The 23723-nt window shown below is 34.8% G+C and overlaps 1 protein-coding gene across 1 annotated transcript; it reads right to left on the bottom strand.

Moving 5' to 3' along the window:
• Positions 1 to 2427: 2427 nt before the first annotated feature.
• On the bottom strand, positions 2428 to 13400 carry LOC132563139 (protein psiD-like). Its single transcript, XM_060227900.1, has 9 exons — positions 13310 to 13400; positions 12697 to 12779; positions 9227 to 9298; positions 7242 to 7401; positions 6491 to 6585; positions 5459 to 5536; positions 4523 to 4868; positions 4007 to 4125; positions 2428 to 2601 (listed from the first exon to the last, which is right to left on the bottom strand). The coding sequence occupies exons 1-9, from the start codon at positions 13398 to 13400 to the stop codon at positions 2428 to 2430; spliced, it is 1218 nt and encodes a 405-aa protein (XP_060083883.1).
• Positions 13401 to 23723: the final 10323 nt, after the last annotated feature.

Raw genomic sequence — 23723 nt, 5'->3', positions numbered from 1 at the left:
GTTATAGAACCTCTATCTAAAGGTCATTTGTGTATAAAGACCACCTGTGAATAAATGCCACCTGTATATAAAGGTCACCTGTGTATACAGGCCACCTGGATATAAAGGTAACCTGTCTATAAAGACCACCTGTGTATAAAGGTCACATGTGTATTAAGGTTACATGTGTATAAAGGTCACTTGGAGATAACGGTTACCTGTGTATAAAGGTCACTTGTGTATAAAGGTCACTTGTATATAAAGGTTAGCTGTGTATAAAGGTCACTTGTGTATAAAAAGCCGCTTTCCCCTGCTCCATTGAGTGGCTTTATAGACAGATTGACTGTATGCAGGTAAATTTCTGTTTTTGACTTTGATTGATTTATCTTGATGTTACCTGAGACAAAGTCCCATGGTGACCTATTGTGATCGTCTTTTTTTGGGGCGTCTTGCATCTGTAAACTTTTTAACAATGCTCACGTCTCAAAAAGACCAGAACCAGTTTTAATGAGTTTTTTTTTTTTCAGAAATCTTCCCTCGTCAAAGATAAACCAAAACTGTGAATTATACGATCCCTGTCCCCAATGGCCCTAAGGGGTGGGGCCAACAGCAGTAAAACTGACTCAAATTTCTTCTCAACATCGAGATATGGTAGAACCTAATGCTCTTCATGGATGGAAGCATCTTCAGGTACTTACCAATATTGTGAATTTCATAGCCCCAGAGTCTCACATTTTACAGCACAAAGGTTGAAGGCCTTAAAGTTATTTATAGATATTAGCCGCTTTTCATTTCCTCCTTGCAACCAAAATTGTGCAAAATACGCACAAGGGAAAATAGCCTTCCTATTATCAGGATTTTCCCGCAAGAAGTCGTCAACTGACTGACAAACTCGTAACACAGGAGTTTAAAAGATGCTGATTGATGAAAATTATGGATGAGTTCTACGGTTGTCCTAGTGATCCCATTGAGAAATTTTCTATTTTTTTGTGGATGTGAAGCACGTCGTGTTTGATGTATGTTAGTTATCTATTGGTTTCATTGTTGAAGACATTGTTCTCATTTGAAAACGTGACATTACTTGTTGGGTTTGACCCAGATATACATAGCGGCGTCCCGATGAAGCAGAAGACGCTTACTCTTCTGGAACACATGATCCTATTCTTGTACTTCTTCAAGTGTCTCCAAGTTAATTGTTCAAAACTTCCCGTAGTAATATTGAATTTGAGTTTGAATTATGATTGCGTTGAAATGTTGATACAGTTGAAACTCGTCTCGAAATCGCTTGAAGTGAAATTCGATTTGAGTTGGAATAATTTTCAAGTCCCGATTTTTTCCTTCTTCATCTTGTAATTTTAGTTCGGATGACCCAAATTCATTGAATCGAAATTTCTTTTGAGTCAAAGCGATTTTTCTTCAATTGTAAAGCAAGTAAAAAACTTTTCAAACAACTGATGCAATCGACTGAATATAAAGAATCGTGTTTTTCTAACTGTAAGGATGTACTTCTCGGAAGTAAAACCATTCCAGTATTATTTTTTTCTGAGGTTAGGGTTTTGAAGGGTTTAAATTAAAAAAGTAGATTAAAAAAGAAATCAATTTGTTGCTCCACTCTTTCTCCGGTACAGATGCCAGTATATGTGAAACAAGAAACAAGTCCTTTTCTCATCTTTCCCCTAATAACAAACATTCTCTGTTGTTATCATGGCAACCATTTTCAAAATAGATTTTCGTCTTTCATTACAAGTTAAGGGTATGATACTTGGATACTTTGAAAAAAATGATATGAAGTTTTCATTTCATTTAACGAGTTATGAACTGCATAGCAACCTAAAAATGAAATCGTTCCAAAATTTTTATTTTCTTTGATAAGCTTATGGTATTAAACTTTATTTAAGATTTATGTCTTGATAGAAATATTTGAGGATACTTTACTTGGTCTCCGTTCTCTAACTTTTGCAATTTCCATCCAATATCAGGCAACTAAACTAAAACGAGATATTTGTTTTGGGTCCTAAACATCTAGCAATGTGTCCCATTACGTCGGAATTTGAAATGTTATTTGTTGTGATTATTCGGGCAAAAACTTTTGAAACTGTAAAAGTGTGATATTTCTCTATATTTATCTGATACAAATGAAATATATATTTTTATGAGTATGTTTACATATATTGCGACAGGTCGCCGTAGGTCGTTAGTGCTAAACCCGGATATGGACACGAGTTAAAATTTGTCATCCCTGTTCTATCTTATACATTGATTTATATTTGAACTAGCTGTCGTTATTGTTGTTTGATGTACATTGTTAACACAGATACTCTGTATACTATAACAGCTGACCTACTGTTCATTCAGGGCGTTACCGCAACAACTTTGTGTAAATAACTTAATTATAACAGAAATTTTTGTTCGAGAATAAATATTTATTTTTGAATATTTTTGTCAAATCTATGGGCCATTTGGTCCATGCTCCAAAACTTGAATATATCGTATGTCTTCTCCTTGTGAGTTTTGGGCTTTACAAGCGTAGTCACCATAGTTTTCATCCCTCACGTTACTTATTTGGATATCGGCGCCATGGTTCAATACCTGAACATTACTGGGTGGTGTATTACTGATTGACTGAAAATAAAATCAGTTTAACAAGCGTGTAAATAGAATAATGATTATACGTATAACGTGTTTTTTGATTTCAGAAGTTTTTTTTTCCATTTTACTTCATCAAAAGTTTGATAAGAGGAAAAACAAAATATTAAGTCTTTTTAGGGAATTGAAATTAAAGTGCGATTACATGATTAAGACCTTTACCTACATGAGCACCTGAATGATCAGGAGAATGTTTGATGATCAGGAGAATGTTTGATGATCAGGAGAATGTTTGATGATCGGGAGAATGTTCGATGATCGGGAGAATGTTTGATGATCGGGAGAATGTTAGATGATCGGGAGAATGTTTGATGATCGGGAGAATGTTAGATGATCGGGAGAATGTTTGATGATCGGGAGAATATTAGAATATTAGATGATCAGGAGAATGTATGATGATCGGGAGAATGTTAGATGATCGGGAGAATGTTTGATGATCGGGAGAATGTTTGATGATCGGGAGAATGTTAGATGATCAGGAGAATGTTTGATGATCGGGAGAATGTTTGATGATCAGGAGAATATTAGATGATCGGGAGAATGTTTGATGATCGGGAGAATGTTAGATGATCGGGAGAATGTTTGATGATCGGGAGAATGTTTGATGATCGGGAGAATGTTAGATGATCGGGAGAATGTTAGATGATCGGGAGAATGTTTGATGATCGGGAGAATGTTTGATGATCGGGAGAATGTTTGATGATCGGGAGAATGTTTGATGATCAGGAGAATGTTTGATGATCAGGAGAATGTGAGATGATCAGGAGAATGTTTGACGATCAGGAGAATGTGAGATGATCGGGAGAATGTTTGACGATCGGGAGAATGTTAGATGATCGGGAGAATGTTAGATGATCGGGAGAATGTTTGATGATCGGGAGAATATTAGAATATTAGATGATCAGGACAATGTTTGATGATCAGGAGAATGTTTGATGATCAGGAGAATGCTGGGGTCAGTTGTGAATACGAAAGTATTCTGCGAATCATCATCATTTAATCGATACATTAGTGACATAAAATATACTGAAAGATACATAAACGGAAATTGAAAACGTATGAAATATATTCCAAAAATGGCTGTAGCCAGCAAACGACGATGATCTCAACTCTAGAAATCATCGAGTCATATCAGGGATACAGGAAACAGAACGTACATCTACAGCTTACAGCATGTACCTGATGACTTTATTGTCATTCACAATGATCAAGTTTCCATTTTGAGAACATGACATTACAAGGAATAACAATCATTGAAATGGCAGATGTTATTGATGAAGGGTTTTCCTGGTTGTGTGTTTTAAGACTCCGCTGTATATTTTGCACCTTTTATTGATTTTAGAATAAAGATTTTATTTAAATGTTGATTTGTTATTCTTACCAGAAAGCTCCAAGTGAGGGATGGAGTTGGGTTACCAGTTGCTCTGCACTTCAAATGCAGGTAAGTTCCTTTATTGACATTGTGTGGTCTCGTTATAGACGTGATGACTGGCTTCGAAACTGTAAAATTGTACATGTTATTAAAGGCTTGTTAGTATTATTTTCAAATATTTTATCGATACACAAAGCATCTTTAAGTTACATTTATATATATATATATATATAACGTGATATCTATGTAAATAGTGTTTTATTCTTATGGTCAAAATACCCATCACTAATAATATTACTGTAAATAAACGTGTCGTCTCACGCATTATCCTTATGATAATACAGGTTTAATTTTTTCAAGTTAACGTTTTAACTGTCTAACCTCTGTTCACTTCACTGTTACAACTCACTGAAAACAAATTATGTGCTTTTCTATTTTCTCGAAAACTGGGCCAAATCAACGCATTTTGCAAAATTGGGTGAGTTATAAAAGTATGCATGATGTTATGAAGAATAAACACTTTACGAGTTTGAATCGTCGGATGATGCGTGTGATGCTGTGTCGTAGGCTTTGTCGTAGGTTTAGTGGTAGGTTTAGTGGTAGGCTTTGTCGTAGGTTTAGTGGTAGGCTTTGTCGTAGGTTTAGTGGTAGGTTTAGTGGTAGGCTTTGTCGTAGGTTTAGTGGTAGGCTTTGTCGTAGGCTTTGTCGTAGTTCGTATATGCGCATGAGTCGGCGATGGTGTATGTTGATTGTTTGAATGCATCGTACATTGGTCATTACATAGATTGTTGGCACAACATGAAAGACATCTTGCTTGGGTCAGACTCTTTTTGCCAATTAAAGCTGGAGCTGCCATTAATGCTTTACATTCCTGAAAATGAACTTCTTATTTAAACTCATTATAAACGGTAATATCATTGATGTCATTACTACAGAATAATATATCATGTTTATTTTGTTTTTCTTAGCAACAGGCAACAGGTATGGGAATCTCACTCATAAGAGGTGAAAGATATATAGACTGATTCATTGTATCAACTGCCAGGTTGGAATTGTGGAGGAAAGTCATAGTTCCCGGAGAAAATCATCGACCTGTGGCCAGCACCTGGCGACTGCCCCACGGTCTCGAACCCGCGACCAAGAAGATAAAGGCGTCTTAACCACTCGGCCAACGAGGCTCATCGCATAAACATACGATATTGTGTAAATTACTAAAATAATATTCTTAACTCAAAAGACATCTTTTATAATTTGATTAAATATTTGATTGGCATTAATTAATTCCTCCTTCAATAAATCTTTGACCACATCAGTTTACATATCGTGACGTTTTGATTATTCGCTTGGTCTGAATGTAAAGTTATTCTGTACAAGTAGTATTACATTTTCACTAAAACGAAATTAAAACAAAACAAACAAAAATATGTAAAATGTAAACAGCAAAAGACATAACATTCTTACTGTAGAATTTTCACCACATCTGCTCTCCCAGAGAAGTTCACCAGATAGCTCATTCTGTGTCGTTCCAATAAAGCATTGCTGAAAAAAGAAATCAATCGATATAAGTGAAAATGGCTTAATGATATACTGATCCTGTCTGACTCCCATTTACTCAAGAATGGGATTCCAAAAGGGTCAAATATACCCATTTTTCGTAAGCCTTCCTCCAGATATGGTAGAATAAAATATTCATCTTGGATGGACGTGCCTTAAGGTGCTTTACCGAAGTTGTTCATGGCACTAAGGTCGTAAGTTTTCCTTTGGTATCATAGTTATATAAGGGAAATGCTTTTTTCTGAGCGTAACTTGTTTAATTTTAATTAGAACTTTCAAACTTGGTTAGAATTATCATAATAAGATGACGGCTTGATGGTATGCTCTGACCTCCCCGGGGCAGACGAGCGGGACCAAGAGGGGTCAATTCCAAATATGATAGTCTCAGCATCCAGATATGGTAGAATCACACGCGAGAAGGGATGGAAGAGTCTGAAGATGCTTACAACAATTGTGGAATTCAAAACCAAAAAGCCTAACGTGTCTGCCTTGGGGGAGGGGTATATTTTACTACATCTTACTGTAGTAGCTAGTGGGAGGATCGGATGGGTCGAATTTACTCACATTTCAATAATGATCTACCCACCATCAAAATGGGGTCAAATCAAGTGCTATTCACGAGGGTGAAGAGATACAAGAGTCTGAAATCCATGTGAAGTCCGTTAATTTGCTGTTTATCGAGTACCTTTTATTGTATGGTATTTGTTAATTCACCACGATAAGAATTTCACCATTTCACAATATTCAATATACTGAAGGCAAATCTTCTAACTCTCGAGTAAGTAAATGCTTGATTCATTCCTTCCGTTGAGATATGATATACATATGTATATCCCACATGTGTTAAGTGCTTTATTAGTCATTCTCCATGTAAGTGTGATTTTATCTACTTTAATATAATTAACTTGTTCTGATTAAAGGTTTTCATATATAACTTACATTGTCTATACCACAAAGTTTAATTCTGTCGCATTTATCAGGGTGTGCCATCTGGTCACAGTTATAACAAATCAGCGCTCCAGCTCCATTGGTACCTAACACTGAAAAGGAAATTAAGAAATATTTACATAACAATACAGCGTACATGGCTGACATAAATATAATACATTTGTAAGCTAAAGCTGTTATATTCTAGGGGTTTGTTCATCGCTATGTTTGAAGATGGCAAAAAAAAAAAAAAAAAAAAACATCATTTACATTGAAAATTAGATCAAATTATCGGGGAAAATCATATATTTTTGTAATTTCTAAAAAAGATATATATATTTGTGTATCAATTTGAACCATCGGAAAAAGACCACAATATAGTTACTTTCATCTGGTATATATTTCTAGACAGAAGGTCAATGTAAATGGTGAATGGCTCATCACATCCTATGCACCGAGGATTATCTCCGCCTTTCAACATATATGAATGTGTAAGGTATGTATGGCCCACGCGAACTTCCTCTCGGTGGTTGTCTCTACAGTAGGAGACCATACAGCGATAACAGGTTTTACAGAGTGCAATTTGTTATTGGTATATGTATTCCATTCCTCCTGCCACTGAGCTTTCGAAATTTGTTTTGAAAAAGGTGAACATTCAACAGATGAACATTACACTGTTTCGTTTCTATTTTTTGTGTAACTCTATTTTACTCATTTTTGTATTGTTACATCAGTTATTAAAATATTTTGTTTTTTTACTCACTTGGCGCACCACAGTTACCATCCAAAATGTTACACATCTTTGTATTGTTACAACAGGCATAACATAAAGTAATTCTATTGTCGAAACTCGTCCTTAAATCTGGTAAACTCAGTGTTGACTCCTGTATTTCCTCTGATCGTTTTCCTATTCCCGCACAGCGCTGTAATGGCAACAAGGGTAATATCGACATGTCAACATAATCTTACTTCAAACTTTATGAAATATTAGACAAAATACGCAAAGAAGGACGATTTACAAGAAGACCCGGAAGATAATAAGACCATGTTTTCCGAAAGAATAAGCGTCTTCTGCTTCATCAACGACACCCGCCAAGTAAACCTTGGTCAGTCCAAAAATATAATGTCCGGTTCCCATATAAGGAAAAGGTATACAATAATGAAAATAACAGACAAAGTAAAGAACATCAAACAGCTTCATATCAAATTGAGATCAATAGTATACATCACATATGTTCAATAAACTTTTCCTTTCAGAAGAAAACATCCACTTCTCTGATATATACATATATAATTCTGTAAACGTCCTTACATTGGTGCGATTATTAAAAAAAAAAAAAAAAAAAAGCAACACAAGGGAAATGCAATGAGTGACAATAAATTGAAGTGCAATACGTTAAACGCAAAGTCGCTAAAATGAGATAACCACTAATATTATGTATGCTACAGACAAATTAGTGGCGTGCGTTATAATACCTAGATTTTCCGTAGCCAGACATGTCGTTTATCAATATTTCTGAAAATGTGAAAATTGCAGCGTTTAGAACATGTGAATGTATTCAATGTTTCAATGAATCAATGAATCAAAAACATGTGCTGAAGGATGATGCAAAGTCTATTCAAGCGAATACAAAAGCGAAGTATATTAGCCTATACAATTGAATATTTTCGAAAACTAATTAACGGCCTATACACCTGAATACTTATGAAAACTAATTAACGACCTATACACCTGAATACTTATGAAAATTAATTAACGACCTATACACCTGAATACTTATGAAAATTAATTAACGGCCAATACACCTGAATACTTATGAAAATTAATTAACGACCTATACACCTGAATACTTATGAAAACTAATTAACGACCTATACACCTGAATACTTATGAAAATTAATTAACGACCTATACACCTGAATACTTATGAAAATTAATTAACGACCTATACACCTGAATACTTATGAAAATTAATTAACGGCCAATACACCTGAATACTTATGAAAACTAATTAACGGCCAATACACCTGAATACTTATGAAAACTAATTAACGACCTATACACCTGAATACTTATGAAAATTAATTAACGACCTATACACCTGAATACTTATGAAAATTAATTAACGACCTATACACCTGAATACTTATGAAAATTAATTAACGACCTATACACCTGAATACTTATGAAAACTAATTAACGGCCAATACACCTGAATACTTATGAAAACTAATTAACGGCCAATACACCTGAATACTTATGAAAACTAATTAACGGCCTATACACCTGAATACTTATGAAAATTAATTAACGACCTATACACCTGAATACTTATGAAAATTAATTAACGACCTATACACCTGAATACTTATGAAAATTAATTAACGACCTATACACCTGAATACTTATGAAAATTAATTAACGACCTATACACCTGAATACTTATGAAAATTAATTAACGACCTATACACCTGAATACTTATGAAAACTAATTAACGGCCAATACACCTGAATACTTAAAAAAACTTAAGAACTGTAACTATAAATAATATAGGAAGAAACCCTGTGTCAGGAACGTATGATAAAGACACGCCTGCATTTGGTTTAAAGCAAAATAAAACTGCGGATGACTACTTACGAATAATGATTAACAGCATATACAGGTGAATCTTACGAAGAATGATTAATGACCTATACAGGTGAATCTTAAGAAGAATGTTTATAGGCCTATACAAGTGAGTACTTACGAAGGATGATTCACAGCCTATGTCGTAACGTCTAAGACCATAGGGTGTAATGTAAAGATGAATAAGGCACTCCTGTAATGATGATATATTTTTTGTCAAATCATTTTTATCTGTTCGACTTTTGAAATGTTTCGACAAACTAGGAAATAAGTTAAAGACTTAAAAACATGAACTTCACAAGGTTTGGAAACCATGAAAAGTGTTATGTATCATAAACAGCGTTATAAATTGAGCAAAAGAAACATAACGAAATTAATCATTTCAATACAGAGATTACAAAAGACTGAATTCAGCCTTATAGCACAAATTTGTTGTTAGATACAGTAGAACCAAATGTTGAAATATACTGCACTACACACCGGTTTCGTCCTTCAAGGACTCGTCAATTATGCTAGGTTTGAATTAGGAAAATTCCAAATTGATAAAAAGAACATTTTAAATGTATATAAGGAGTGACACAAGCCATAATTCAGAAAAAAATCTTTCATGAGATAATTTCAGAAAAGCGTGAAGCACATTTTGAACAGTGTCACAATCTTATAACTTTCACAGGTGATAAGAAAATTTAGAATTCATAGAAGTAAGGGTTGCGCTTATATTACCGGTATTGGAAGCATCTGTTTCTGATATTTTGTTACAGTCACATGCTGTGCTTCAAGAATGACGTAATGGTAATTGAAAATACTTTTATCTTTATTTAGTTAATTGAATGACTGTAAATCGCTAATGTTTCGCGTGGGATTTATTTTCGCGTTAATACGGAGAGGAGAGTCATTCGCGAGTTCAAATCCTTCACGATTATTTGAACAGAAATAATTCCTGATGACATCCACGTTGATAAGGTTACCGATAACAAAGTCCATACGTCTGATAGCAAATTATTTGATTATTTAAAGTCATTTCTAGATTACCATTCGCGAAATCGAATATGTCTGAAGAGGTAAGTTGGCGAAATAAAGTATTTGCGAAATCCACGTAATTTTCAGTTATGATTTTCTTGGTATTTGCGGTATTTCAAAGTTAAATTTGTATCAGTGTAGAATTATTCGGAATAAACTGGATGCTGCTGGTGCCTGCAGTATTCTACATAATATTGCAGATATGGCATTCTTTTATAAAAATTTATACGCCAATTATTATTCTATGAACTTTTCCGTCATTCCACTTCATTGTTATATTTCCAAAACTCAATAAGATAAATCCCCTTGAAATTATTCAGGTGTCTCCGTTTATGTCTTTCTTTTGTGCCATGAATACCTTTTTGTTGTTTTTTTTTAATAGGAGTTTTGATTATGATAGTTATGTTAGCATTTTCTTTGGTTCTTTATATATACCAATGGCTTAACGGCCCGTCAACACATACAAGGTCATTAGGGCCATCCAACGGTAAAACACACAGCGATCCAAAAGGAAAGAAATTAAACAAACCAAAAGGTAAAAGACAAATGTTAAAAATCTTAAATGGATATATGAACACAAAAGATTAAAATGGTACGTCATAGTCTATTATATAGACCAACATCGTTCAGGTAATGTAGAATTCTACAAATCTCAACAGTTTCAAAAAGGAATTTTAGACATGTAATGTTACGATAAAAACATTCTCGAGTAGACGGAAGGTCAATGCAGTCCAATAAAAAAATATTTAATGGTGAATGGCTCATCACATCCTATGCACCAAGGATTGATTATCTTCGCCTTTCAACATATATGAATGTGTAAGGTATGTATGACCCATCCGAAGACGGTCCAGGACAACTTCGTCTCGGTGGCTGTCTCTATAGCCTGGAGACCATTCACCGATAACAGCTTTAACTGAGTGCAATTTGTTTTTGGTATAGGTATTCCATTCCTCCTGCACTTTTAAAATTTGTTTAATAAGTGGTTTAAAATCGGTAAAATAAACAAGTAGTAGCGATAAAGCTTCCTTTGCGGCACGATCTGCTTTTTCATTGCCTGGTATTCCCATGTGCCCAGGAACCCAGCAAAAAGCAATACGAAAGTTAAGGCAAGTTCATGATATAGTATTACGGTATTACGAATGAAAATATTTTCGATATTTCTATTGCTGAGACTTTGTAATGGATAACAGCTCTCATTATTTGTTTGTTTGAATATATTCAAGGCGAGGTAGATAGCTCGCGCTTCTGCCGAGAATATTGAGGCGTTGTTCGGTAGCCGGCATCCATAGGTTTCATCTTGTGTAACCATGACCGCAGCAACCTTATCATTATGTTTTGAACCATCAGCATATTAATGTAGATATGTTTCATATTTTAACCGTAATTTCGAGAAGGATGAACGAAAGGTGTAACTGTCTGTGTCTGATTTAATCATTTCTCGAAGTGAAAAGTCAACTTCAGGTGAATTCATGAGCCAGGGTGGAATTTCTATCGTTCTAAATGACTGAATTTGGTCAATATCAATATTTGTGTTTTGTAAAAGAGTGCAAATTCGAATACCAAATAAAGGAATAATATTTTGGATCAAATAGAGAGAAAAATGCAGGAGTTGAAGGATTTGACTTTAGCTGAATGGTGTATTGCAAAGCCAATTCATTTCGACGGCTATATAGTGATGGTTCGTTAGCCTCTACCTAGAGGCTTGCTGTAGGTGTGGTCTTAAAAGCTCCGAGAGCGAGCCCGATACCTTGGCGATGAACAGTGTCTAACAATTTTAAGTATGAAGGTCTAGCAGATCCATGCACGATGGAACCATAGTCCAATTTTGATCTAATAAGGGCTCTTTAATGTCTTAGCAAAACTTTTCTATTAGCTCCCAACTCAATGTGGGACACAACCTTTGGAATATTCAGTGCCTTAATGTATTTGGCTTTAAGGTATTTTATATGTGGAAGGAACGACAATTTCCTGTCGAATATTACACCTAAGAATTTCGTTTGCTCAACAACAGGAATGGGTACATAACAGAGAGACAGATTTGGATCGTGTTGTTTCCGAGTTTGACAAAAATGCATACAGACTGTTTCTGATTGTGAAAATTTAAAAGAGATTAACATCTTTTAATAAAAAATCAGAGTTAAATACAGTAGAGCCACAGGATTGATCAAACTGCAGCGTGTCGCTGTTTCGTCCTCTTAGGACTTGTCAGTGATGCAAAGAGCTTAAATTTTGAAACCTAGGAGGCGACTGCGAAAAATATTTTCGAAAGAAATGTCAAATTCTAGATTTGGAGGTGCGCTAGCTAATACTAGAACAACGTTCACGTGTAAATACCACGTATACCACGTGTAACACGTATACCACGCATACCACATATAACACGAGCATTCAATGCAATTACGCCAGCTTTAGATAAATCATGTGATAACGACAAAAGGTTTTACGCATCATTTCTAAGGTATATACCACGAACAACGTGTATCCATTAACAGTTCGTGGTGTCACGTATATTTAGGTCATCGCGCTTGTCTATTTACTGTATAATGGCAAATAGCTAGGAATGGTTACCTCATGATCGCCACACTCAGTCACGACATTACAATCAGTTGGGTTAACCAGTTGAGAACATGACCCGCAGATTTGTCCCGCATCTACAATGAAGCAGTGGAGAGTTAATTTTCTCGTATTCTTAAGCTAAAAATCGTTATTTTATCATGTTAATAGCAATATAACAATACGTCTCCCTTGAAGGCCATCTTGACGTCACACTATAGAAGGTATACAGGACATATCAGCAATGGTGTCAAGAAATGAATACAACATAGTGCCCTTGGCCGTGACGTCTCGACCTGCTGTCTAGAGCCCATGACGTATACAGATTTAAACCAGCCCCTTACGGGCATGACGTCTACAGATCTTCACAACCCAGCCCCTTTGGCCGTGATGGTATACAATGTATACGTGCAATATCAGAAATTTGAAAATCTTTGCCTACTTAACCTTCTATTGCTTGTATAATGGTATTTAAATTTACAAATAGGAACATATCAGTGACATAATGGTGAAAGTAAAGAGTCATGTTCTAACTGATGACTAGAATGCCTTCCTTTGCCATATTTTTCATTAGGGACAAAGAAGAGTACATTTGAGTGCAATAGAAAATAAAAAAAAACATGTTTACCTGTTATTCCAAAGATGACGGCGAAGCAACACAGGGTGAGTCTGAATGGAGAAAATATACAAAGATAGTTACTTTTTAGGTTTATCTCCATTGCCAGTCGGAAACAAGGAATTCTAATTGACCTACTGAATCAACATATTTTTCTTTATTGTTTCCAAGGACAGCAGAAACTCAATGTAGTTCTATAATAAAACATAAAACATAAAAGATATATATTTTCTTTGTTTCTAACGTTTGGTGTGCTCATTAGAACATGAGTTGAAACGAACGAATACCAAGTCATGGCTATTTTATGACGTCACGTCAAAAAACATCAAGGAAATACCTACATGGCAACATAATTCAAACTCAAATTCCTTAAAACTAGGGCAAGATATGAGCAAAAGAAAAAATACACGGATACTACTGAAAAAGTACAATGAGAATAAGACGATGTGTTCCGGAAGAGTAAGCGTCTTCTGCTTCATCAATGACACCAGTCATGTAAACCTTGGTCAATCCATGTGAGTAGTATCACGTTCTCATATGATAACAAGGTATAAGCATCAAATAGTTCAATTAATCAACATTATCAATCTTGGAAAAAACAGATTAAAAGTTTTATCTATTAATCCTATATGCGTGATAAAGATTTCGTTATTCTTTATATGTTGTAGGGATTCCTTATGTATTAGTGGTAGGAAACATTTAAGTAATATATTATGCACAGGTATGATAATGTTGATGAATACCTGTATCAGAATTCTACAAGTCTTTTATTACTATTATTATTATTATTACATTCTTTACGGCCCGTCAACACATAAAAGGTCATTATGGCCATCAAACGGTAAAACACACAGCGATCCAAAAGGAAATACCATTAAACAAACTAAAAGGTAAAAGACAAATGTTAAAAATCTAAATGGGTATGTTAACACAAAAGATATAAAATGGTACGTCATAGTCTATTATATAGACAAATATCTTTCAGGTAATGTAGAATTTCACAAATCTCAACAATTTCGTTTCAAAAAGGGATTTTAGACATGTTATGTTACGATAAAAACGTTCTCGAGTAGACAGAAGGTCATTGCAGTCCAATTAAAAATGTTTAACGGTGAATGAAATTATGAAATTGTTGTTGTCGCCATTGCAGTTTGGATATTTATTTCCTCGGGGATCAATTACTTTGGCGTGCGTCATCAGGTAAAATTCGTCGCAAACAGTGATGAAAACATTGAATAATCGAAGTGGAAACTTCAATCTTCGAAATTGTCATTAAATTTCGCAGGATAGATATGAAAGATGGTTATTGTAAGATTCTGCCAGGTGTTGTCTTAATTAATCAATACTTCATAAGGTTATGAAAATGATAAAATATATATATTACCTTATAATAAATCGGCACTCCATGTTGAATGAAAGCAGACTTTAGGAGACCACACAAAGCGATAACGAGGCACCGAAAGTATGGCGTATCTAGTACATATGTGCACCAGTTTGGACCAAATAGATAAGACAAACGGGTCAATGTTTCCTAGGCATCTGTTTATAAACCACAAACGCATTCAATTTAATTGTTTCATCCTACATTTAATTATTTTTTTTTATTTGTTTATCGATGAATACATCTATAGATCATGTTTGTTTAATTTTTGTTCTCGTTTTCCTTGCTTTTGCATTTCATAACTAGTTCCTTGACCTAAACAAATACGAACTTTTGAATTACGATGACCTTTGGTCATCACGTCACTGCTTATTTCTCATGGCTTCACACCAGTATTAGGTTTCGTTGTCACTTCAGATTATCGTGTTTTCGTATAACACATGTGCCTATATAATTCAGATATATAATTTATTATATACCTTTTTTGGCCCGCTGATTTAGAGCAAAAATAAAAATCTAATACATCAAATTTCAAATTTATCCGCTTTAAATTGATTATAAATACATTTAGATATCATGGTAGATGTACTGAAGACAATTTAAGCGTTCAGGTGACAACTCAAACTGCTTAAAGAGTTCATATAGTGTAGATCTGTTGTCAAAGGTTAACCATTTAACCCTAGAGAAGATAACACATTGTCAGCACATGGATTAAATATGCCACAAAGCACTAACATGATTTTAGATTAAAGTGTGAAATAGCAAGGACGCCAAACCCAATCGGAAGTGCAATTTGACACCTAGAAAGTGTGTTTGCCTCCTGATGTACATATCTGGCTTAATTCAATCACTTACAAACAAACAAAAAACAAAATAAAATATATATATATATTATGAAAATAAGCAAAAAGCAAACGATTATGTAAAAACAGAAATTATTCTTAAAGTAAAACTGAAAAAAAATGGAAGGGAATGTTGGAGTTGCAATACAAAGTTGAATTCTTTACATGAATTTCTCGTCAATGCTTTTAAAATAATAATAGTCAAATGATAATAATATATAAGATATATTCGTGGAGCTCAATTTTCGAGTGTTTTCAAAACATACTCGATCATGGTCAATGTTAAGATTGTCTTTATCACAAAATGTACTATTATTCTACTATAGAGGTTACACAACTGTGACAGGTTATTCATACACCTGTTATGCATGTGCAGGGTCTCAGGTGAGGGGAAAAACTTGTCAAGTCACTATAAGTCAGGGTGTGCATTGGGTAGTAGGCTAAGCATGCAACCACCAGGTTTTTGGTCAGACACCCCATATAAGTTTGGGTAGTAGCAGACACAACTTCGATAGTGGAGGTTGCCAAGGCCAGAGTACTATAGGGACGGCTGAGTGCCTAATTCAAGATATGATTAATTGGGGAGCCTAGAACTGGAGCCTGTAAGTATAACATTATATTAACTTGGTTCTGGTGGCTGCGTTTCTGTAAATATAAAATTCCTAAGCTTTGTGCTTCGAACCTGTGTTTTGTCCTAGACTGTGTATCCATGAGACTGATATTTATTTTAGGGTGTGTTCCCTGTGCTTCGTCCAGGACTGTGTATCTATGAGACTGTACTTTATTTAGGCTGTGTTCCCTCTGTTTCGTCCAGGACTGTGTATCCGTGAGACTGAGATTTATTTAGGCTCTGTTCCCTGTGTTTCGTCCAGGACTGTGTATCCGTGAGACTGAGATTTATTTAGGCTGTGTGCCCTGTGTTTCGTCCAGGACTGTTTGTCTATGAGACTGAACTTTATTTAGGTTGTGTGCTCTGTGTTTCGTCCAGGACTGTGTATCCATGAGACTGAGCTGTTTTTAGGCTGTGTTACCGGCATTTTGTGCAGGACTGTGTGTCCATACGGATGTATGCTGTATATGTTGGACTGTGTGTTCTTCAGGCAGTGTGCCAAATTTCTGTAGGACTGTGTGTCCACAGAGTATTCCGCATGAAGTTACTTGGGAGCTAATGTATTACAAAACCAAAAACTGTATTTAAGTTAAGAAATCAAGTAAGTGATATATAGTATGGAAATTTGATTATTCCTAAATGTGAGGATGGTGTGTATTCTAGTATATAATTGAAAATGTTATTTTTTTTGTTTACCATTGTCAGTAGGTGAGATAGGTTGAGGACTTTATATAATGTACGTGACCCCAAAGATATCGAGGCCTCAAACTTATGGTGACTTCAACTGCCCAAACATAAACTGGGATACGATGACAGTTAAATTATTATTATCATTATTATTACGACATTCTTCACGGCCCGTCAACACATGGAAACATCAACCGGTAAAACCCACAGCGATCCAAAAGGAAATAACATTAAACAAACCAAAACGTAAAAGACAAATGCTAAAAATCTTAAATGGGTATATTAACACAAACGATTAAAATGGTACGTCATAGTCTACATCTTTCAGGTAATGTAGAATTTTACAAATCGCAACAGTTTCAAAAAGGGTTTTTAGACATGTAATGTTACGACAAAACAATTCTCGAGTAGACAGAAGGTCAATGCAGTCCAAAAAATGTTTAACGATGAATGGCTCATCACATCCTATGCACCGAGGATTAACTTCGCCTTCCAACATATATGAATGTGTAAGGTATGTATGACCCATCCGTAAACGGGCAAGGACAACCTGGTCTCGATGGTTTTCTCTATAGCATGAAGACCATTCACCGATGATAGGTTTTCCGGAGTGCAATATATTATTGGTGTATGTATTCCATTCCTCCTGTCACTGTGCAGTTAATATTTATTTGATGGATGGTTTCAAATCGGTAAAATGAATTTTAAAAACAACAGGTAGTAGCGATAAAACTTCCTCTGCGGCACGATCTGCTTTTTCATTGCCTGGTATTCCCATGGGCCCAGGAACCCCGCAAAAAGCAATTCGAAAGTTAAAGGCAAGGTCATGATATATGTATTACGAATGAAAATATGTCCGATGATTCTATTGCTATGACTCTGTAGAACAGAAAGAGCGTCTTAATGGATAACAGCTCTCATTAGTTTGTTTGTTTGAATATATTCAAGGGCGAGACAGATAGCTCGCGCTTCCGCCGAGAATATTGAGGCGTTGTAGAAGAAGCCACCAAGAAGTAGAAAGGAACCTTACTGATATCACATATATCACACTAGAGAATATATCCCGCTAGACCTAACCTTTACCATTTACCCTACCCTTGATTAAACATCTATCCACACCCCGGGAATCTCCTACCATTACATTGTAATCTAATATAGATACAGAACGACTCGAAAACAAACACCAGGATATTGTATTTATAGAAAGAAAGCAAATATCTAGACAACGTCATAAGGAAATAAAAAAATATGAACGATAAAGGATGCAATATCAGTAGCAACTGATTGACATTCAAAGAACATTTACAAAGGAGCCTGAACAAGAATAAAGTCAACCAGAGATTAAGAAAAAAAGCAGCACCTGTATAATCAAGACAAAAGATCACTAAAATGATCCACGTTGAAACACCACCAGAAAGAGTGCAAGGCATAAATAAGGAAAGTTGAATGGAACTATATAAACTTGGCACTATTAAAAGGAAAACAGCAACACAAAGCCTTTCTGGGAGTACGTAAAATCTTGGCAAAAAGACAACATCGGAGTAAAGCCACCGAAAGAAAAAATTATCAACAACAGCAAAGTAAAGGCACATATTCCAATCAAACAATTCTCATTGAATGGAATAGACTTCCGGTGGTCAACTAACATGATTGGCATGTAGAGGCAGAGTGTAAAAATACTATTTTCATGGATTTATGGCCACTATGGGATTACATAACTTATCCTGATGTGACAGATAAGTAATCTCTCCTTGTAATATGAGTAATCCGATCAAAATATTGTTTTTCTACGTCGTATGAAGTATTTATTGAAGCGAGGTGGACAGTTATCAAATTTTCCCGCGGTATCCTTTGTTTACACCGTCTCTCCTGACTGGTCTATTGAATCTTTCACCCTTCAATATGTCTGTGGAAAGTTAGGAAAGGGGTTTAGGCTATAAGTGAACTACGTGACCCAGCTGTAGTAAAGGAATTGTGTCCCAGTTAATGGACAGTGCCTTGTTAAAAGACGCTTTATTGAACTCATTAGGTATTACTGCTATGCATCACAACATTGAGTCATTGGAGAACAAAATTGATGACATAGAACAATATTCCAGACAAAACTGTTTAAAATTTAGGGGAATCCCCGAATCAGAGGGTGAGAATACGGACCAGATAATCAGAAATGTGTAATAGTCACCTAGGGGGTCTCAGTATTGATTAAAAACATACTTGCACTTTCTGAAGTAATACTGCTAGTATCCAAGGTGATGTACATATCTTGAGATCTTATTAATTTACTTTGGTTACTAAAGATTTTGCACTGACAACGCGCGGTATGTTAGCCCACGTGCATATATTCACCGGCTTGTTATGATCGGCGCGCCTACTTTTACAATCCATTATCGTATTTTGTATTAGATTTTAAACACATATACTTATATACTTGTCAAAGGCTTGTATATGAAATAACTGATATACTTATAGTTGTTATTATTTACTACTTTTATCTACTGAATGTGATATTATGTATTTTTTGTAAATCTTAAATTTTGTACTGTTTAAGCTGGTCTTACCGATTATGAGAAGGCGATGCACTCAAGCGATCCAGGGACTTTAATTTTTAAGGGTGTTCCTGTCGTTTTAGTGTTTGCATTATACGGTAGATAATATTACAACTTAAGATACCTAGAAATCCAGACACATGTTTCATTTTTGTCCATTACCATGCTTTAATGGCAGTGCTAGTATAGCTGCCTGTCCCTTCAATGTCTATCTTTCACGCTGTATGTATATATGTGTTCCTAACTATTGTTTTGTTTGTGAATATAATGTATTTTCTTGTATTTTTATTCATCTATGCTTGCTCGGACACTAAATTTATCTGCTTCCTAGATACTCGCTATATAATGTGTCCTAATTACGTCACAGTAGAATGTTTTGGAATTATAGCTCTATATGATTATGGCTAAAACAACAATAGTTATATTACGTGACGGGACATGTATATCAATTAGTAATTTACATTATATTCTGATAGCATTTATTTTGTTTGTAAAGTGTAATGATATTGGGTTAAACTCATGTCCTTTATGTAACCTACAAATTTCTGATCTTAGTATTATATCCCTACGAAATAAGATTGACATTGTTGAAGCGGACTTAAATGGTAATGATATCGTTTGCTTAACTGAAACCCATCTCACACCCGATATACCTGATACTGAGCTTATAATGCCTAATCACTTTGAAAATCGCCATAGGTTAGATAAGAAAACAGGTCCTGGTGGTGGGGTACTTATATATTACAAGAACAATATATTCGTTAAAAGACGATGTCGTCTCGAACGCGATGAAGTTGAATTGATATGGGAGGAAATCCATGTTGAGTCACACAAGTTCCTGTTGGCTTGTCTGTATAGACCTGAATCCACAGTCAGCTATTGGGAAATCTTAGACTCGGTAATTGAAAAAGCTGTAACCACCAACTTAGATATAGTAATTACTGGTGATATAAACATGAACATGCTAAATCTCCAACCCCATTCTTATCTTGCTAGACTTATGACAAAATTTAATCTTTCAAGTTTTATCACTGAGCCTACCCGTATCACTCCAACCTCATCCACATCAATTGATATTGTCTTTTCTAATAACATTAATCTAGTTAAGTATGCATCTATTTTTCCTCCTGTATGTAGTGACCATTCCCTGATACAGTTCAATATTTCGTAAACAGTCTACAAGCAACAAAGCTATCAGAAGAAAATATCTATTTATCAAGATGCAGACTATGATAAGATGCATAGCTGTATTTTAGGAAAAGATTGGATAAACCTTGTCAATACTAATGACTCAAATGACTTCAACAATATTCAATGTGACACTATAAAAAGATAATTGACGAATGTATACCCTTTAAGTATGTGACTATTAGGCCAAATGATAGGAAATGGAATACAAATGATATTAGACTACTTATAAGACAAAGAAATAAGACTCATAGGAAAACTAAAACTACTAACTCTCATTGACTATAGAAACAAAAGAAATGAAACTATTTGTAAAATACGTGATGCAAAGAAATCTTACATAGAACACCTTCAAAAATAAATTAATCCTAATAAATGGTGGGAAGAAATGTTCCTAATATAACCAATAAATCTTCTATCTCCCACTAAATCACAATAACTCATTTATTCAACATCCATTTGACAAAGCTGATAATAATCCCATTGAATTGGCACAGAATCTTTCAAATAACTTGACAAACATTATGCTGTGGACCAATAAATGGGATATTATATTCAATCCTTCCAAAACTGAATCTGAAGTATTTTCAAGAAAAACTGACAAAAAAAAACAAAAACAAAAAACAAAAAACAAATAAACAAAAAAACAAAAACACCCAATTATTACATTCTATGATCAACCAATTACTGATAACAAACTTCATGCACATCTATGTCTTACTGTTAGTGATGATGCCAAGTGGAATCAACTCATATCTCATATCTATGAAAAAGCATTTAAATGGGTAAATATCTTAAGGTTAATGAAAAACAAAATTGATCGAAAATCTCTAACTACCTTGTATACTTCGTACATTAGGTCAATTATTGAATACGCAAATGTTTGGGATAAATGTACACTGGCTCAAAAAATTTATTGGAATCCATACAACTAGAAGCTGTTAGATAAATTACAGGTTTACGTAGAGGGACAACACTTTATAAATTATAAAAGGAACTAGGATTGGAAACTTTGAGTAGCAGAAGATATAAACATAGACTTATCTTAATGTATAAAATGATAAATAATGAAACTCCAGATTACTTAAGTGAAATAATTCAACCATATATACATGATGAAACCCAAGACAGATATCCCTTGCGTACAAGTAGAAGTTTTGATCCCCCATTTTGTCGCACAGTAAATTATTATGAAAGTTTCTTTCCATGCACGTTTTATGAGATTAAAAGACTTTCCCATGATTAGTAATGTCTATTCCACACCTCAGTTGAAAAGGTTATTGATCAAGAATCAATATGTAGACTGTGAAACAAAATATTATTTTTAATTTCTAGGTAATTGTGATACAAACATTATACTGTGCCAGTTAAGAAATAACGCTAGTAATCTTAACTATAATCGATTCAAAGATCATCAAATAGAATCGCCAATGTGTGAGTGCTCTCAATCTTCTGAACTTGAATCATGATACTCATAATCATTTATGTGAAAAAGTTTTATTACATGGTTATGTTCTTTGTAATGATATACGAAACAAAGTCATCCTATCTAATGTTTCAGATTTTATTTCACGTTCTAAAATATTCCCATTTTTCAATGCCTAATTTACAATTATTCCAATGATGCATGACTTTACTTCCACAACGAAGAATTATCTCATTGAATGTAGTATTGTAAACATCCTATATGTACCCTAAGTAATTCCTATTTATCAATTAAACACCCAGGTTGACTACTACTATAGCAGTACTACACATACCTGATGTATTATTATGAATTATCATCTCTTACATTTTCCCTCCTTTACTAGAATTAAAACAATGTAAATCTGGTCTGGGCAGCTCTGATGGCTACTGTCACTTATGTAACTATATGAAGTAACACCTCCTTATTTAAATAAGCAACCAGCATATTATAAATAACACTTGTTGTAACCTTACTTACAAACTATGTATATCTATTTGTTGAAATTGGGTTTTAAACCCAAATAGTGTTGGCCAGTGAGTTCTGCATATGGACTTTGTGTGGCCTTAGCTGCTGGGAGAAAAATCTAATTTCAACAAATATTTTATCTCATCAAGCCACAATTAAGACTATGAAACTATCTCAGACGTGATCGTCTTGATTAATGCTCAAACTCAATAGACATAACATCGGATTACTTCCTTATATAATCATGATCTAGTTTGTTTACAATAAGGGGTTACTTCCCCTTATGTCTTAAACGAAATTGTGTATATATATAATACATATATGTCTGTTTGTTTACCACAGGTTGTCACCTGCAGGAGAGGACTGTAATCTGATATTTGTCAATTCAATTTGTTGAAAATGAAATTGAAACAATTCTCATCGGTATTCACCACAGGAAAGACCGATAAAGTTGCCCCCGTACACCACAGAGTAAAGACAAATATTCCACACATCGAAATCACAGACGATGAAATAGCCAAAGTATTAAGGAAAACTAACCCCACACAAGCATCAGGACCAGATAACATCTCAAATAGAGCACTCAGGCAGTGTGCTGGCCATCAAGAATCGGCCGTTACAGTCATATCCAAACATTCATTAGACGAAGAAAATCTACCAGATGACTTGCTGAGAGCAAATGTATCGTGTATGATATGTAGTCAACTGATCAAACAAATCAGAAACATGGAATCTTGACAAAATTTAACCATGGTTTCAGATCTGGGTACTCTTGCGAGCCACCACTAGTAATCACCATTAACGATCTACTGCTGTCATTTGACCAGGGTAAACAAACTTATATAGCAATACTGGATTTCTCTCAAAAGCTTGTTACTGTCCCCCATGACAGACTTCTCTACAGAATAGAAAAATACGGGATCATAGGACTAACATGGCTAATATCATTACCGGGAAAACGGAAAATGCGGCTGGCGTTAGAAGAGGAATACTCAGATGAAGTCACTGTGGACTCTGGAGTACCACAGGTACAGTGCTAGGCACCGTCTTCTTCCTATGCCACACAAATGGACATAAAGTCCAGGTAAATTCTTTGCGGACGATTGCTTATCATTTCGAGAGATAAACAAGAAAGACCACACAGTACTACAAAAGGATTTAAAGAATCTAGAGACAGGGGCGAATATTAGGGGTGTGATTCAACGGCATATGTTGCTATATCCCAAGTATAAGGAACAA

The sequence above is a fragment of the Ylistrum balloti genome, unplaced genomic scaffold (genome assembly GCF_031769215.1).
Source record: "Ylistrum balloti isolate Yb309-2 unplaced genomic scaffold, AGI_CSIRO_Ybal_v1 Utg371604, whole genome shotgun sequence".
NCBI classification, from domain to species: domain Eukaryota; kingdom Metazoa; phylum Mollusca; class Bivalvia; order Pectinida; family Pectinidae; genus Ylistrum; species Ylistrum balloti.
The sequence above is the reverse complement of the archived record's forward strand: the minus strand, read 5'-3'. Positions and strand labels throughout refer to the sequence as shown.

What these genes read in the sequence shown, in the direction of transcription:
- LOC132563139 (XM_060227900.1), bottom strand. Translation starts at nt 13,400, where the DNA reads ATGGAGATAAACCTAAAAAGTAACTATCTTTGTATATTTTCTCCATTC. An exon ending in CTGAGTGTGGCGATCATGAG is followed by an intron (nt 9,299 to 12,696) that starts GTAACCATTCCT and finishes TCATCATTACAG; the next exon opens with GAGTGCCTTATTCATCTTTA. An exon ending in TCATCCGACGATTCAAACTC is followed by an intron (nt 4,126 to 4,522) that starts GTAAAGTGTTTA and finishes ACAATTTTACAG; the next exon opens with TTTCGAAGCCAGTCATCACG.